This window comes from Eretmochelys imbricata, chromosome 9 (assembly GCF_965152235.1).
Source record: "Eretmochelys imbricata isolate rEreImb1 chromosome 9, rEreImb1.hap1, whole genome shotgun sequence".
Lineage (NCBI taxonomy): Eukaryota > Metazoa > Chordata > Testudines > Cheloniidae > Eretmochelys > Eretmochelys imbricata.
In genome coordinates, this window is record NC_135580.1 from 83869652 (window position 1) to 83889096 (window position 19445).

A 19445-nucleotide genomic window follows, 5' to 3' on the forward strand; every position below is an offset into this window, starting at 1 on the left:
CACCAGCCTCTTCCCAGTGAGAGTGGGGAGGCAGAGGTGGGCCTTAGCCCCCACTTGCCACAAGGCCCCGCCCCTGCTCCTCCTCTTCTCCCCAAAGCTCCGCCCCCTGGAAGCCACAGCCAGCATGGTAAGAGCCACCCAGGGAGCCCTGGCCTCTGTGAGGAGCCCTGGATACTCCACCTGCCCTGGGCAGCACACACTGGGGGGCTCATACCTTGGGCCGGTTCTGGCTTCTGGCCTGGCCAGGAGGCACGGTCTCAGGGAGAAGGAGGAACTAGGGGCGGGGGCTTGGGGAAGAAGAGGCACATGGGTGGGGCCACAGAGGGGGCGGTGCTCTTGCATGTGTCCTGCTTTTGCCTTTTGAGAAGTTGGTCACCCTAATGAATTTGCTATAAATTCAGGCAAGCTCACCAAACACAAAAATCATGCTCAGAACTGTATTTAAGGAAGAAATTTAAATTCACTTAAAGAATGGCTCGATGGCAATTAGAAAAGGAGTACTTGTGGCACTTAGAGACTAACCAATTTATTTGAGCATAAGCTTTCGTGAGCTACAGCTCACTTCATGGCAATTGTTGTTCTCTCCTACATTTAATGAAGCTTCTGGTACGATTTGATTTTTAAAAGAGTCTGTTTTAGCTCATCTCCCAAATTAACAGTGTCATACGGATTGGTGTGAAAACTGAAATTTAAACCTTCAAAATGTCTTTCCGAACCCTTTCAGTGTATTTTAGCAAGAGAATTACAGCACTTCTGCTTAGAAATATAATCATAATTAGATACTGAACAAGCTGCCTATTTTATACTCTTTAAGGATTAGGCTGACATCAGACCATAGGCTGTGAGTGAAGTTAAATTGGGTTTGGGAAACACAAGGGTGTTTGATTGAGATTATTTTTTTTAAAGCAGTTTGATTTAGGATTGTATCCTTTCCCCCTAATGTCTATTGAAGCTAAAATATTGTCAGTTTCTCAAGTTCCCCTTTGGTAAGAAGGCATTTTAGATTTTCTAAGTGTTGAACAGAAACAGGGAAAGACAGACAACATGGATGCTTCTGTTAATTGATTCTTGTAATGGTGCCTATAGCAGACACCACATTAGAAATTCCTAGGTAGTTAGAGAGTTAGATTCCCCAGTTCAGGAAATCTGCAAACAACCCTGTTCAGGACATCACTCAAATACGTGCATAAATCCAAATGAAGTCAATAGACTTGTCTAGACTAGGCAGGGAAAGGTGCTTCATTCAATCAGGATATAGAGTGCATCTTCACTAGGGAAAATAGGGGTGTGTTCTTACTATGTGTTAGCTAACAAGTGGTACTAACACAGACAGTTGGTCATTTTCTCAGTGGAGACGCAATCAGGTCTAATCCTGCTGCCTTTGAAGTCAGTCGCAAAACTCTCATTGTTTTCAACAGAAGCAGGATTGGGCTTTCGATGTGAAACATGCTCCTGATGCAACAATAATAATAATAATCATCATCACAGTGCCACGTCTGACATTGGTTTTTCCTCAGCACGTATTCTGGAAGAAAGTTATTGATGTCAGCAGGACTCACCACAGTGTGGTATTTAAAGAGAGACTGTCACACTGAGCAAAACATTTCCATATATCTACAGAAACCAACATCCATTCGCATTAAACAGTTTTCCTTGGCACTTTGGTTGATTATCCAAGATGTAAAAATTGCTGCAGGGCTACCTGCTCCTCCCTTCTTTTCTTCTTACCCCACCTTGCAGAGAAGTCGTAGGGCCAAATCCTGCTCCTGTTTACACCTGTGTGGACCCCTCCCCCCTCTTCATTTTGAGGTGTGACTGAAGGCAGCATTTGGCCTGTAATGGGCGATATGGTGGTGTTTCCATGGTTACACACTACAGAGCTGCGGAGAAGAATGGGCTTGTTTGAACAGGAATAGATCCACTGAAATCAGTGACAAAATCACTGTCTTTTATCAAAGGTGTCTCATTGTGAAAGCAACTTAATGGCGACAGTCACTGATGGGGGTTGAGTAGAAATATGCCCGGACTAAAATACGCAACCTACGTGGTTAGGTACAAGTACAACTGAAATGCTCCTAGGTAGTGGATTAACCCATTTGTACCCAAAAACATTCAGGTGGGGTGTTCAGTACCTGGAGGAACGAACCATGATATAATTATGTACCTGGAGTTAGTCTTTTCTTGTAAGGAGACAGTGCTATCGGATGAATTAGACTGCGACTGGGAGCCAGGAACTCCTGTGTGGCCTTGAGCAAGTAATTTAGAGGAAGACTATTCACCCAGTTCTGTCCACACAGTGTAGAGGGGAGGAGCAGCTTCCAGAGGACTGTTGACTGGCTGGAAGTGAGCGGGCAGGAAATGTGCAGAACCTTGGCCTTTACCAGTCTCAGTGCTGCAGCATGGAAGGGGGACTAATTTGGACCAGGTAAAGGGCGGGCACAGGTTGCTTCTCTCCTGCAGCAAGTAGGAAAAAGGATCAGATGGTGAGTCTGAGTTATAACTTGGTACATGGTCTGCTCTTTGGCGAATGAAACTATGTGCTGCCTCTTACACTGTGCTAGTGATAAACCCAGAGTCTAACCCTTAACCTCTCTGTGCCTCAGTTTCCTCATCAGTAGAACAGGGATAATGTTCCCTGACCGTATCTCACCGAGTGTGGTCAGGATTTGTTGGCTGGTGTTCATTCGGCACAAGGAGGATCTGGAGTGCTATGTAATACTACCTATGTTCTTCTGTTAACAAGAAGATTAATTATTTACCCAAATTGTCCATCATCAATCAGCACCTTTGCCATAGCATGAAAGAGAAACAAACACACAGCTGTACAAAAGTCTTATTTTTTCCCCCTGAAGCATGCACAATGGGATCAGCTACAGCAGTGGATTTTATGGACTCTTTGCTGGAAATCACATTACATGGAAATATTAGCCCCACAAAGTTTTCATCCCCAGCTTGGGCAGAGAGAAGATTCATTGTGTCCTTGTTTTCATCGCCATAATTTCAGGCTGTGTCACTTGCTTTGGGCCACATACTTATGCTATGTCAGAAGCCTCTGGTGTTCTTTTATATTTCATAACAACTTGTTCCCTTACAAGTGTGGGGAGGGGAGACAACCAGGAAGAGCACTTGAAAAGGCTCCAGGATTCAGAAATGCTACACATAGTGTGCCAATTTTTGCTGGAAACTCCTCTTTCTCGCTGCTATGGCATGTGTTCTGCCCACTTCAGATTTCTGTTTCATGGGCTCTGTCACTGGAGCAGAGGTTTCTTTATAGGTAAAGCCCTGCGAGTCTGTGGATGTCCGCTTTGTACCCACAGACTATGTTGGCAGATCGTGGATAAGATGCAATCAAAATTTTGTATCAATGCAGAGCTCTATTTATATGCTCTCCTACCCCCTGGGCTGACACTTGAGTGATAGAGGATGAATATAGACCTGCATATCTTTTCTGAATGATATAGTCTTTTAAACACGAAAACTAGCTTTTTCTATATGTCCTAAACTCCTCCAACGTTCTGAACTGTCTTACCCATAGGCCACATGTATATGGTATTGAGAGAGCAAACTAACCATTCTGACAGTGGATAATTGGGATTTCTCATGTTCTGGAGGCACCAAAAGTTCACCAGACACGTTGAATTGAACTTCATGTAGCTATTGAGGAGCTTGGCTAATTGCCAGGTTTCAGTCTATTTTATTTAAAATTGATACAATGCCAGGACTTAAATACTAAAGGCTTCATTCTGCAGCCCTTTTATAGAGTAACACTTGTTGATGCAGATAGTCTCACTGACTTCAGCAGGTGTACCTGTGTGAGTAGTAGCTATTGAGTGTGAGTAAATGTTGCAGAATTGATCCCAAGAAATAATTTGTGGCCAGTTTTTGATGTTCGTACTCCAACTGAGCCACCCACTTAGTCCATAAATAGTCCGACTGCCTTTAATGGAACTTCTCATGAAATACACTACTGTTCAGCATGAGCAAGGGTGTCAGAATATGGTCCTTTAAAAACCATAGAATATTATTTTATTTCATTCGCATGATGTGTTTTTATCACCGATAAAACAACCCCCAAAGATGTATGATTGTATTTGCATATTTCTAAAACAATCTAAAAATTCCATTGGTTAATACAGACTCCCATAACATATCAGAACCACGCTAAACCATGCTGACTGAAAGGGAGAATCATAATATAAATTGCTAGAACTGCCAGATACTTTCCAGTTAAAATGAACCAGCCAAGAAGTAAGGAAAGAACCTAAAGACTAAATCATGTGCCCCAAAAGAAGACTATTTTTGTTACCCCCCAAAATCTAGGCATAAATGAAAACTCACACCCTGTAAATGTGAGAGAGGCTGAGATTTTCACTTCCTAATGTAAAAAACCCCAAACTCCTACTTCAGGCTGTTTTGGGGGGAAAAGATTGCAGTCCCTGAAATCAGAATGCAGGGACTACTTCCCCCCTATTTTCCCTAGTGTACACACTGTCCCAAATGGGGTAGGGAGAAGGCAGGACTACAATCCTGTCATATTGTTATACCAATAAAATAAAAACCAGCAGGATCTTATTAAAGGGAAAAAGGCAAAATACCACATTTATTGTGAATACAGAAAGAATCATAGTAAGCAGTTAGTTATAGCTATAACATTCCATTCAATCTCATATTTATTCCCACATTCATTCATTCAAACACACACACACAGGTTCTGCAAGGTTGTTATCATAGTTACCAGCCTTAGAGTTGCTCATGCAAGCCACTGGCCAAGTGGCCTGGACATGAGGAGGGAGCAGGGCCTTGTCAGAAGCTCATCTGATGCTCCTGGAAGTTGGTTTGCAGAATCAGACCCCAAAGTTCTCACTTTCTAGAGTTCGTTTTTATAGGAATTTCTTCCTATGCCAGTCTATGGGAATTGCTTCATCATGCTGTTGCTGAATCAATCAGCAGATGGCACATTCCTGATGGCTCCGTGCTGCTAGATGTTATCTTGGTCTTTGGTTCTCCCATTCCTGAGGCTGTTGGGTGGATTCCAGTCTGCCCTCCGGGGGTCCTCTGGTTGTTTCCACTTGACGCCTTCTTCAGCCGATGGACACTGGATTCTTAGGCTGGCACCTCCCTGATCATTCAGTTATTATCCACACCAAGCATCCATCCACATACATCCTCTATCTCTATTTTAATCACAATTGTTAATACAACAAAAGGGCGGGGAGTCTCTGGGTGCTGTTTCTGTTGTTACAGAGTATTGCTTTGAAGAACAGATTCTGTCTTAGAATGTACTAACGCAATTAGCAGCTTGCAAGTTTCACACATGGGGGAGAGAAACACTACCAAAAACCAAGAGATCTCTTAATTTAAATTCCAGGGTATTACTAATTATGGGGAATCAAACTCATTTGTGATTTTAATACAGAACTTCTTTAATATGGTCCAACAATATGGGTATTCAGGGCAGGCCTGGCACAGAAGAGAGGCAAGGGTGTAGCGGCAGGGATGTTCCTCCTGTGTGATGGGCAGTCTGGGGAAGACATCCCCAGAAATAGGGTAACTGCACATAACCCCTTAGCATAGGGTGTGCATAAATAACAGACATGAGCCTGTACAAACACGAATAGCTGATTACAGGTGTGCATCAGCCTCTGCACGCACATAGTTTATAATTTACAGGCACACTTCTAGTTTTAAGGTCACAATTAAATGTAAGAGCTCTGAAGGGATTGCACTTCCTTATAACCCCTCAACTCCTACATTTTATTTGGGTGTTTAAAGATGCTGTTACTAAATTTCAAGTATTATTTAGTTTAACTTAAAGATAAAATATTAATTCTGGTTCCATTAAAGTCAGTGGGAGTTTTGCCATTGACTTCTGTGAAGTCAGGAGTTCCCCCACATAGTCCTAGCCTTCTCTCGTTGACTTCAGTGCAAGCAGGATCTGGCCCAAAGATTTAATTTCACCTATTTTCTAAAAACGTATTTGTATTTTCATTTAGAATTTTCCATATGAGAAAAAGATTATTCTGTTTTTCCATTGCTTCAACTTTGTGTGCAGTGTTTTCCCTAATGGCAAATGAGTAAGTCTGGTTTTGTAAATGTACATGTGGAATCTACTGAGGGTGTGCATGTGTATTTAAATTTAAAATGATTAAACCTAAACATCTCTGCTATTTAAGTGTAGGAAACAAAAATCTAATAAAATGTAAATCACTTTGTAATGTCTATTTTAGGTTTGTGTTCATATCTGTGGACTGTTTCAAAAATTATATTAACTGCTTACACATTCCATTGTCAACTTCTTCATTTTCCATTACATCATCATAACCCCTTAAATCTTCTAAAAGCTCTCTGTTTCTGAACAGGCACGCAGTGGTTTTGGGGAAAAGAGTAAGTGACACATTTTAAATCAGTTAGGTACTTACGGTATTTTCTGATATTCACTCTGGCATCTGACTTTGTTAGGTCTCACTGTGGGTCTGGCATAACAAAAGAACAAGTCTTCGTGTTTATTGTTTCTGTACCATGTGCCTGGCTTTATTGATTGTGCACACACAATTGATTTAATTGTAGAGGGGAGCTTTGTAATTAAGACTTTGGTTTCTCACTTCTGAAATAAACACACTCCTATCAAACATAAAAGATGCTATTACACAAATAAGGCCCTTAAGTCCTTGTTATACTTTTATCAAGCTTAGTTACATTGAGCCCCCACACAGGCACTAGTCCATTCTCTTTATCTATGTGCCCTAATACCGAACTGACCAAGTGGTGAGAGAAGAGCTAAGTTTGCAATCCTCTGAAATAAGCATTACTCTTCAGCTAAGCTAACAATTTTGAGATGCTGAATTTCTTAACACTAATTAAAGCAGCTAGAGATCCTAGTTCTGTTCTCAGTAGTAGAATTTCACTTGTGTGGATTCATCCATAATTCTCTATTGCCTTAAGAGAAGTTCCATTGAAAGACAAAAAGGGAAATTCTCCTCCTCTTTTGGCCATAAAGGACCTCAAATGATGAAAGACATTTTCCAAGTGGAAGACGGGTGACAGTCGGAGGAAAGTAGATGGATAGCTCAGCATAAGATCTCTCTTGAAGTCCAGTTTCTCAGAAACCTCACAACTCCAGAGATATGGGGACTGCTGAACCTTCCTAAATACCAGGATCCCCTTCCTTTTAAAGTATTCAACAGGAAAGAGCTGAATGCGGATAAGTAAGACCCTATAATTGAGGACCATCAGGAATAAAATTGGAAAAGGAAGAAGAAACCCATTACAGGATCTTATGCTTAGACATGTGCAGACTCAACTAGTTAGTTAAGAGATACTGCCTAATACCTCTTCTGATAACAAGGATGCCAAAATGACAGTTCTGTGCTATTATTCTACTACGTTCATTAACTCAAATCAGGAAGAGATTGAAGCTTGGAGGCTGCTACACATAAATCCTAGACTTAAAGGTGGTGTTATGAATAATTGTGTGTTAGAAGGACTGACCATTCACAGTATGTCAAGAACACTCTTGGCTCCACTGGTGAAGAATAAAAACCTCTGACAAAATAATATCTCCAGAATGAGAAGAAGATAGAGTTCAGTTAATCCTCCTCTGGGATATATTCCTTTTCAAAGAGGTGTTAGATCTAGCCACATTCCTGGAAGACAGTATGGGGCAATTCAATGACTAGAGGACTCTAAATAAAGTGCCAGCCATGAGATCACTAGAGATTTATCACCTGCTACGCAGCAAATTGTAAAAAGTGGATTTAAGAGAGAGAAGTTGCCATTGCTGTTGATGTTTGTAATAGTTTCAGAATGACAGTGAGGTCACCCAATTAGTCATGCAGATAATTTGTATGACTCTGCAGAATGCTAAAGGAAACAGGAGGTGCTGGTTAATCACAGACCATTTTAAAGCACAGCAGGGTATTGCACTGGTAAATGACGCAGACCATTGTTAAAGCCAGGGAGAATATAAAGGCTTGTAATATCTGTGTTCCTTTTATTTATTTCAATTGCTATTGAATTATAGTTTTAAAGTACAAACAGCCACCTCCTGGAAGACAGTAAAACATACCTCTTATACAGGTATAGCTTGTATTCTCTCCTGTTTTACCTCCCTTTGATGTTGTCATTAGGGACATTTGCATGTAATTCAGATGTTTACTGCTCCTTCCCCAAGTGAATTCACAAAACTCTGTTTATTACATCACAAGCAATCCCACAGCAGCGAAGTGTGAGGTCATGAAGCCAGCTGCAGAAAAAACACCTGCCATCCCTATCATTCAATGGTATTTTAGGGCAACCTGCCACTGGTACACATCCTGACAGGTGCTGATCACCTGCAACTCCTGTACTGAAATCAATATGAATTGAAGACACTCAGCCTCTGTTTAGGGGTCAGATCATCCCCTTCCACAGTAAAACTTGCTGGAGTAGACTCTAGTGGAGGATCTCTCTTCAATAGTCGCCTCACGGACATCCCACCCACATCATCCCAGCAGGGAGAGGGTTGCCTCCCTGCAAAACAGGGTCTTGGGCTCCCCACCCCCACCCCAAAACTGACAGATCTCCTTGCAGATCTCTCCAAGCCTTCCAAACACTGACCCCTCCCTTGGCTCCCTGACAGCTCTCTATTGGAGCTGAACTACCAGGGATTCCCCTGGCCATAGTTGCCTCTGAAAGTCCCAGGCTGTTGTCTCTTTTCCAAGGAACTTACAAGGATCCAGGGGGGTACAATGTCATGCTTCCACCCCACCCTTCTTCCACCCTATCTGCCTAGTCTCCACCTTTTCCTCCATTGCAGCCCTTGGACCCTAGAGAGTGCTCTCTGTGGAGTCTGGAATAGGTAGAGGGTAGTGCTGCAGAAGCAGCTGCGGCTGTGTGTTCACTACTAAGAAATGGGGTGAGATAACTAAAATGTATTAACTGGCTCACTGTAAAATCCAGTGGAGACAAGGCTGTATAGTTTCGACTGTGAAGTAGCTAGGCAAAGTCAGCTGCAGGTGGCGGAAGATATAATATTGACCTTGCCTAGCTACACGGGGGATGGTCGTACAGTAGTAGTGGTGGGAAGATGCACCCTGTGCAAAGTCACCTTTTTCCCAGTGTCAGTAATAACTGCACCTGTGTTCCCCTCTCTGTGTTCCACTCCAGAAGTGCCTAGTCAGGTCTCAGGACTCCAGCTGTCACCTGGCTTTGGGCAGGGACCCTGATCTCTCCCTTCTGACCAGGGGATATTAAGGCAACACAGCTCCTTGCCTTACACTGTGATATCCCCAGCAAGCCTGTCTGCCTGTGCCTGGTTATTGCTTTCTCTCTGAGTGCTATGAACAATGTGTTGCTTGCAGTTACAAGTTTAGTCTTACGGTAAAAGTAATACAGAAAAAACATAATAAAAACAATAAACGATTTAAACACACAGTAAACAGACCAGGAGTCACCCATCAGTCTTATGGCCCTAGTAGGCCAAAGTCCTTTCAACCCTTCCACAAGCGTTGAGCTCCTGTCTGCGTGCTGGATCAGAAGGAAGGGATTCAGTCAGTTTAAACAAACGGTGCCTAAACATTTCCTGTCACGCCCCCTCCCCCACCAGTAATGGAATCTGTCCATACCCTCCCATCCATTATGGCCCAGCCAAGGCTTCCTCAGCAGAGAGCTAGGGGCAGAACTGGGAATGGGGGAGGAGCTGGGGCCAGAGGTGGAGATGGCCTGAGGACAGAGAGGGAATGAGGGCAGAGCTAGGCTGAGGGTTGGCAGGGGGCAGAGCAGGGCTGGAGCTGGGCAGGGGGTGTAGCGGGGCTAGGCGGTGCTCCTTCCGTACTGTGCACTCCCCTAGGGGGCGTGCCCCACGGTTTGGGGATCACTGGTTTAAACACAGACTTTTTATGCCAAAAGCCTTTCTTTGTGTATTGGTCTCTGGAAAACCCGCTTTGAAGCAGTATACGCAGGCTTCCTACGGGGTGGAACTCTCTGTGGAGGTGTTTACAACCTAAGTGATTCACCTTCATCACTCCCCATTGTTTCTGGTTCCTGGAGGAGCTGTGGTAACCCTCTACCACAGAGTTGCATACAATCTCTGACCCACTATGATACATAAACTGAATATAATATAGTCCGCAAAGATATTACGTTGGATTGCAGTATTTCTCACACCCTCCATGCACAGAACTAAGGGGAGTGATCTGGGACCTGATTTGATCCAATAACTGTTGCTGAGCGTTTTCCCTGAGGAAGGAGAGCAAGACTGAGTCTCCACTGAATGCATCCGATGAAGTGAGCTGTAGCTCACGAAAGCTTATGCTCAAATAAATTGGTTAGTCTCTAAGGTGCCACAAGTCCTCCTTTTCTTTTTGCTGATACAGACTAACACGGCTGCTACTCTGAAACCTGTCAATAAAATATAAATCTTATAAACAAAGAACATTGTCATGCAAAGATCCCTATCAGCAGTTGTGCAAGTACAGTGGTACAGTTCAGTATGCCGTACCAGTAAGATATTTATAGCCAGTCCTCTGTACCGGAAAGACACAGGAGGAGCAGAACAAGGGGCCGCTGGGCAGCCCCACGCTGGCACGTCCTCCGGCACGGCTGTACGGTCCCCCAACCCCAACCCCGTCCTCCGATGGGGCTGGCTGCTGTACCAGAACCCAGGCAGGACTCAGGAGACGCAGCTGCGTGGAAGGGATGGGGGGCAGTACAGCCGTGCCGGAGGAGCTGCCAGCGTGGGGCTGCCCGGCAGCCCCATATTCTGCTCCTTTCGCCGCTGTGGTTCCGGAGAGCCCCGCGGTTCAGAAGTCTCCGGCACAGCGGGAGGAGGACAGAGACCCTCCCCCCACAAAGTAACATGAGATGGATGTGGACCATGGGGAGGGGATGGGGGCAGGGCAGGGAGGAGTCACCTGGGGGGGTCACCTGGAGAAGTCAGGTGCCCCCCCCTTTGTGTCCCTCCCATGAGTGCAGCATACTGGTAAGAAATGAATTCTACTTGCACCACAACCTATCAGTAAGGAGCTAGGAAGACATAGTTGATACAGAGGCCCAGACAGCACAGGGTTTTCTAAATGCAATTCTTTTTTGGGGTGCGGGAATGAATATATCATTACTGACTCTTCAAAAGGACATGCTGCCAACAACAAATTGTTCCAAATTTTAGATTAGGTAAAATCAAGTATTTTTTTAAAAAGCCCACACACAAACTGGACCAATAAAAATGTTTCTATGAAATCCAGTAGAAATAATTACTTTGTAATGAATAAACATTTGCACGCAGGGTTTGCAACCCAAACACTACAGAACTAAGACCTGGAGAGTGAAACTGATTATAAACAAAACTGGTCAAATTGACATCGTTCGCTTTTATTATCTAAGCTGGGAGAAACACAAGGAGTAAATGTTTCTTTGCAGTATGATTTCTTTTAAAGTCAATTGTGTCCTTTTAATCTAGAATTTTGATGGAAGCATTATATGTATTGCTTTCCTTTAAAAACACACACACATGAAAGCAAGTTATGTTTCTATCTGTTGCAGAATTCATTTTTACCTGCTGCACAGAAAACCATTGAAATGTAATGTTACCAATCAAATCTTACTGGCCTCATGGCTTTTGATAGCATTGTCACTATTTCATTATAATGGTATTATCAATATCAACCTTTTTCAGCTAGCAGCTTGGTCCTGGCACTAGCAAGCTGTTAACAGTTTTCTGCATCGTGCCTTAATAAATTCATAGCTAGCAGCATAATGCAGCATTTAGAACAATTAATGATTTTCAAGATATCTGTTGGGATAAATTTTTGTTGGCGTTTACTTTCTCCTGGGATTTCCATGATGTTCTGGACTAATTATCAAATATAATCAGAACAACTGATTAAAGTAAACCTAAGTGGAAAGCAAACTTAATAAATGATTCACACTGATTGGCATACTAGGGACCTGAAATATTTATTAGTTTCACCAAGAAACTGAGATAAACATGACATATTAAGAAAGACGAAAATAAGATCCATAATGTGACTTTATAATTAAATGCAAAAAATAAAAATAGCATTAATGCAATTTAAAGGATCTCTTATGTGAGTAAGGAACAACCCTGCCTTGAGGGCGGAGTAGATCTGCATTACCCATCACGAGCTTCAGGAGGAATTCAGAAAAGCAGAATTCATCCTGGAATTGCCATGAGTCCAGCATACACTATTATTTCCCTGGCCAGGTCTTCTGGTTTCATGTCCTTAGAAATAGATGTCTTTTGTATCTGTGTGAGGTTGTAAGATCAAGCACTCAAACGTCAGCAAATTTCAAAAGTTAAGGTTACTGAAAACAATTTTAACGTGGCCACATTGCACATCTGCTATGTTTTAGGATATACATTAATAACAAAGTTACTAGCTTAAGAGTTATAATCTTTAATAAGTAAAAGAGAAATAGGAAATACTACATAATATAATGGAATATGTGCAACTTGCCTGAATTGGCATTGCATAGGAGTTAACTTTTAGAATCTCCTAACCTTATGAAACCTGGATCTTGCAATCTTAACATGGCATTATGATAGATATTTGTACAGTTAATTTCCTTTGTGTTTTTAAGGAAAAAATTAAAATAGGGGAAAAGGGAGTAAAAGTAAATGTAGAGGTAAATGGCTTGTGCATTTAGAAGCTCAACCAGTGGATCATCTCAATTCTTTGTGCCATACTGCCTGATCTTTCACTCTCCTCCCCCTCTACCTAATTACTGTTATAGGAATTAAAATGCACTGCAAGCTGACTCTTGGTGATGAGTTGCAGGGGGAAAACAGGTCTCCATCTTGCTCTGAGAATAATCAAAGTTTCTGATTTTGTGCATGATGTTAATATTAAATCGTGCATTGGGTTGAATATCAGTCTATTGCTTCTGAGGGTTTTTTTATTATTTTTGTGAGGAATTCTATAGCAAAAGTGTTTGGCTTGCAGGATAACATGAGGAGAGTAAAACCAAGTTTTAACTTTCCCTGATCTCATTTGGAAGGCTTTGACAGCAGTGCTTATAAATTGTTAGAATGAACCAGTATACTTTCAACTGTCTCCACTGTGCACCTATTTTTAAGTGTGTTCCTCAGACCTAAGTACATTTTGTATTGCACATACTCAATACTAAATATTCAGACAGTGATATCTGTATTAAATCAAACCCAGTTATTTTCCAGCCAAGCAAAGATTCTAGGCCGTAATGAGGGCTATGTTATACCAAGTCTCAAGTTTCAAACTCCATCCTTTTTTGCTGAAAACTGGTCTAAAAATAATGTAGTTACCATTTTCAACCCGGCTTTAATCAAACATGGGAGAAAGTGTTTGCTGAAAATTTGCCAAGCAAATTCTGCTTTAGATCAAAACCCACGATAGAAGATATCAGCCCTAAAGTTTAGTGTTTTGGAAGCTGTGTGTGTGAAAACAGAAGCTTGTACTAGCAACTGCTTTGCAACCATAACTACAGCAGACTCCTGCTGTAATTAGATATGATAACCAGTATGCAATGCTGAATCTTATCAGAATAGCTGAACGCCCTTTTTACATTTGATTTTTTAGAGCTTGAAATTAACTTTTTCAGCCTAGTTAAAATAGATCAGTGGGCATAGGGATGAACTATTCCAGGAAGTTGATCTCCAGTCTGCCCAACACATTTTGTGGACCCTTCAAATTTACATGCAATCTATAAAGGCTGCATCATCAATGACACAGACATGCCAAAACAGGAGCCATCAGCTGCCAATGTGCAGCATTCTGTATAAAATCACAGCAGACATTAGAGCTGGCTGGAAAATTCTGATGACAAATGGAAATTGAATTTTTTGAAAAGATTTGAAATGTTTTCCCCTTTCTAGCAGATGTATTTTCACGCTGCTGAGCTCACACTAACTCAGAGCAGATGCTGATGCCTACCCCAGTATGACTTTTTGAGGGATGTTCTAATTTAATTCTTTCCTTGCCTGCACACTACTTACTCAAGGATGGCTAGTTTAGATGACTTTCAGAATATTTGGCTAACAAAGCTCCAATGTGAGGAAAAGGCAGAGAGAGAGAGAGAGAGAGAGAGAGAGAGAGAGCGAGCTAGAGCTGCCTTCATGACTCTCAAAGGGGCCCTAATCCCTTTATAAACAAGTTCATCCCTTTATAACAATAATAATATTACTTTGCACTTCATCCAAGTTCTCAAGGCATCTTGCAATGGTGAAAGAGTATCATCATCCAATTTTTGCCTCAGAAGGGCACCTGTCAACACGCCACAAGGCCAGGTGAAAAGAATGGCAGGATGTTGATGACCGGTCTGCGTCCATAAGATTCTCGCCCAAGTGATCTCATGTACACATTTTCCACTAGTGGTTGCACAATGATGGCTTCAATTAAGTGCACTTACCAAGAAATAACACAATAGCATGAGCACACTTTACTGTGTAATTACCCCTGATTCCAGAGGAGTCTCCATGAACATAGTGATTTCGCTGTTACTGTGTAATCACATCCCGTATTTCACTGTAACTATGCAATTAAGCTGTCACAACTCTAGCGGCAGATGCAAGAGCAAAAGAGAGCGTCCATCTTTTCCTTTTATAAAGAGCACTATTGCTTGTGGTTCATATTGCAGCAGCACCTACGGGCCTCAATCCCATAGAAGCTCCACTGCGTTAGGTGCCACACGACACACAGGAAGTGTGTGTTCCCTGTCTGGAGGATGTTACAATCTAATTTGAAACAAGACACAATTTCCATATGTAACCAACACTAGAAGGGAAGTGCGTGAGGGAAGATGAGGCAAATGGTGATAAGATCACCTGGTTACAGGCTACCTCTGTGTACAACATGATGGTTCTGTAGAAAGGGCAAAGTTACCAGCCTGCAAAGTAACGAGGACTTCTAGCTGTATTCACCTCATGTGGAGATACGATAGGCTAACTCGGAAAGATTGTACCTCGGAAAGATTTCTCATAGCCCAGTTGAAATGAACAGGGCCATCAGCGTCTATGGGAGATTTATGGAGATTGTTGGACTAGGGTTCTGGTCACGGGACTGCGCATCGCGACGTCATGGGTGGGTCGGGAGAAGGGCACTCAGGTTTAACAAGATGGCACCCACTGACTTTTTTCACTCAAGATGGAAACTGGAGATACCTTTGTGTGCCAACATTGTATTCAAAGGCAGATTGTGGCTGGCCTGTGTGTTGGTGCCCATCGAGTGAGGAGCGGGGTGTAATGTCCCCCTCCCCAGTGCAGGGGCCAGCTGCATTTGCATTCCCTCTGTTCTGCTACGCATAGGTACTACTCCCTCTGATAGTGCCACCAGGGCACAAGCCACCCAAAGGGCTTGTGAAATCAAAGCCATGCTCACAGAGCTGGCCAACCGTAGAGGAGAGCATGTGCTGCATCTCTTAAAAGGAGGTACTGTAGGCATTCTCCTCCCATGGAAGAGCTCCAGGCATCATCATGCCTCAGTAGACAAAATGTCTCCCTTGCTCCCATCATGGCTTCACCCTCCTGCTATTGAGGGCTCTGGCTAAAAGGCATAATGTGGTCGTAAGTAGCCATTGCTATGAGTTACACTTGATGTGCACACCAGGATTGGAGGTGATCTTACCAAAAAAAAAAAAAATCTCCCTCAAACAGCAGGGAAGAAAACAATATATGGTAGTTTCATCCTTTCATATTTTATTTTCCCATGGCCAGGCAAGGAGGTAAAAGACTGGGAAACCAACCTGATTCACCTTTATGTCCCTGTAGAGCACAATCCATTCTGGAACCAGAGAAGCCACCATGACATATGTCCCAGAATCTAACAGTGGTGTCTGTGACATCTTGTCTGGAAGTCCCCAAAGGCTGTGCGCTTCATTTTTTCTCCATTGCCTCCAGCAAGTGTTTTAATGACACGTTTTATTTTAACAATTTTGTGGCCAGCCAGCAAAGTACCTTGGGTTAGTGTACAGATTGTTAATAACACCTCAGTCATCAGCAGAATAGTGGTGGGAATCAGTTACCTGCCTATCAAAAACACTTTAATTAAAGACCATCTTCCACTGTGACTGTTCTTCACACTTCACCCCTCACAGGATGCTCTCCCAGCAAGTGAGCAGAACAGCTAGTGTGTTGCTTGCCATGGGTTCTTTTATTTCCTAACTCCCAGATGCCTGTTTCCCTGATTGTATTTGTGGTCCAAAGGGGATGCATTACTTCCACACCTCCCTGGCTCCGTAGGGCCACAAAAGCGAGATGGGAGTCTGGAGCACAATTTGTTGTCAGATGTTTATTTCCACCCATTTAGGATGGCAAAATAGAGAGGTGAGATATTCAGGCCATTATAAACGTGACTGTTTCTGCTGTCCATCTCAGTCTTTCCTCTCTGTGTCCCATCATCCTTGGTATCTACAGCCTGGGAACACAATTTACCTTAGGTTGGGAGGAAGTGATTACCTTCTGCTGTTGAATGGACCCTCCGTAACTGAACTGTGGGCAGGGGGCCGTGCAGAGTGGTCACCCCCATTTGAAATTCCCTTCTATTATCTTCTTTAATCCACTGCCCATCACATGCTTACCACGTGCTGACTCTTTCCGTCCTGTCCCGTTGCTATCCCTCTCCTTGTTGGCCGTATGGTGACCAGACAGCAAGTGTGAAAAATCGGGATGGGGGTGGGCGGGTAATAGGAGCCTATATAAGAAAAAGACCCAAAAATCAGGTCTGTCCCTATAAAATTGAGACATCTGGTCACCCTAGTTGGCTGGGGTTCTATGGGAGAATTACCCCAGAAGATGCGATAGAGATGTGATATTGTCTTAGTATCACCACATTCAGGGCGGTCAAGCGGGGGGGGCATAAGGAGGCACAATGTTTCCCAGAGGCACCACCTGTCCTGGGGCAAATTCCCAGCTCCAGGCCAGATTGTGCTGGGCTCTTATGGCAGAGCAGGGTAGGAACTTTCCCCATACTTGTGTGCCCTACAAAAGGGCCAGGCAGAATTCCAGCCTCTATGGTTTGGGGTGGGGCCATTGGTTTGCTCTCCTCTCATGTGTACATTCTGCACGCGGGAGGGGAGAAGGGTGGGATAAGCCGCACCTCACAAAGAGGTGTAGTAGGGTAGACACTGTCTCTGTGTGCCTGAGAGCTGTGGGGGCACTTGGGTGAATGCTTCCTCATGGTTCCTCTGAGATGGCACTCCTCCATCCTGCCCCTTGTTATGGCCAGACCTCAATGGCACAGTTAAGCCATCAGTATTTGCACTCATTTTCAAACCTCATAGTCCCGATTTCATTCTCACAGGGTCCCAGTCTGTGATCCTTGCTCTGCAAAGTAGTCCCTTTGATTTTGTGGGCTCTGCCTGAGAGGTATGGTCCTAATCAACACGAGTAAGGGGATCAATAACCTGTAAGGGCCACACCTGCTTCTTATTTGAGAGGTAGCCCAAGAACATTTGTATCATTATGATGAGTAATATAGCTTGTCCACTCCTGCATAGATTGGAAAGGTCACACATCATTGCATTTTGCAAAGTGATTGGGTTTTTTTTTCTTTTTTTTTAATGATAGTTTTATGCTTGATTTGCCTGGAGTACACAGTGTGTTGGGCAACAGGCTTCCCAAATTAGTGCTGGGGGGGAAAACATAGAGAGGAGAGGCCGGCAGCATGCTCATGTGTCAATTAAAGCTGAGCCACATCAGAGTTAAGAGTTAAAAATAACATGAATGACTTTGTTCTCTCTGTAGGTGACCTGTCTCCACGATTTCTTTGGGGATGACGATGTGTTTATTGCCTGTGGTCCGGAAAAATTCCGCTATGCACAGGATGACTTTTCTCTGGATGAAAACGGTAATATCTCATGCACTGATCTCTGTTCTGTCTACTTGGGGTTTTTCTTCCTCCACCCCACCCCACCCCAGTTTGATTGAAGTTGCTTGTATTTTATTGCTTTTTTTTTAAGCACAAGTAATTTAGCATCCTTTGGGCTTATTGGACAGTCAGTGAATATTGTAATGTGATGGATATTGACTGATTTGCCACAAGGCAGAATAGGTGGATTCATTAAAGGCAGTAACATTTTCTACTAATTGAAAAGCAACATAATCTGTTAGCAAATGTCCTCCTAGTTATATGCATATGGTTGATTGTAGTATCAGTTACTCCATCCCCAAGTAATAAAAACAGACTCACAAAATGATCACCACTCTTGTGCTTGAAAGATGTATATGTGTGTGTATGAAATGGGAGCTAAGGCAGTTATGAACTAAGGTTCCTCCACTGTCTACTGTGGTTGATTGTAAAAAGTAGTAAGAGTTGAAAAGGGGTGAAAATTTTAGAGCATGCTATCCCTTTTGGGGGTGATCTGTCATCACGGTTTGTCTCCAGTCCAACTGCAACACCACATTTATAGTCCTGTAGGTATCAATGATAAACTAAGATATGAAATCTATGATATCAAGGAACATACACATCTTAATTGTAGGATTTACCCAAGCGGTCATAGGTGCTTTCAGTTATCCAGTGATTGCACACCTGTCCGGCCAAAGTCGCTGCTGCTGTCAATTAGTGCAACTCCACTGACTTCCGTGGAGTTTTGTCCATTTATATGGGCAGAAAATTTGATCGTTAGACTTCAGCTTGATGCTTCCCAAGACGCCTGAGGTATTTAGGTATCCTTAGGTGTGAGCTATTATATGCTACAAATGCAACAAAGCATTAGCGTCCAAACAGTGCTTTGCATTCAGTATCAGCGTGAGAGTCAAGTGAGGTCTGCTCTTCTTGAAATTCGGGAGTTTTATGACACCTCCTGGAGTCTGTCTTTATTTGAATCTAGTATTTTTGACTTGCATAACTCAGATTAAACAATGTGGTGGTCTCTGTGTTTCAGAGAGAGTTTCCAACATTCTGCTGAAGCTTTGCACACAGAGAATGAAGCCCTTGTTGAGCCGAAGAGGCTGTCTACAACCAGAGCTTCGCTTATATTTTAACACCACACAGTTCACGCAGTTCTGAGGGATCTCCATGCTGTAAAACTGCTTGCATGAAATCCTAGCAGAACAACTTGAAAGGGGGCCGAGCTTTTCCAGTTTGGATGTCTGTTAACAAAAATAAGCCTGGCCTGATTTTCAGAGGCACTGAGCTGCAAGTGCTCAGGAACTCCCAAAAGCAGACAGCGTCCCCTTCGCCCGCACCATCTTCCCATTCTCCACCAGCATCCCTCTCTGTTATATATCACACAACACAGGGATCCAGGATATCTTTCATTACAATCTCTTTTGTCACGGGCATGTCTGCCTCCCCAGCTGGAAGATGTGCACTCAGATTGCCGGCCATTAGGTCCTGTCTGATGAGACGTCAAGAGAAAAGATGAGAAGTAGTACAAGCAAGATGTATGTCATCTTTTCCCTCCAAAATGCCCGTCAAAAGTTCATCCTTCAAATTCCTGCTGCTGAGACCCGGCACTCTTCCAGAATTGCCGTG

General features: G+C 43.1%; 1 protein-coding gene across 4 annotated transcripts in view; it reads left to right on the plus strand.

The window, feature by feature from the left end:
• DCX (doublecortin) overlaps window positions 1-19445 on the plus strand; it is a 97886-nt gene that overhangs the window by 54069 nt on the left and 24372 nt on the right. For all 4 annotated transcript variants that reach the window (XM_077826499.1, XM_077826496.1, XM_077826497.1 and 1 more), the window contains exon 3: window positions 17711-17813. In XM_077826499.1, the coding sequence (XP_077682625.1) occupies window positions 17711-17813 (103 nt within the window). The remainder of the gene's footprint in view (window positions 1-17710; window positions 17814-19445) is intronic.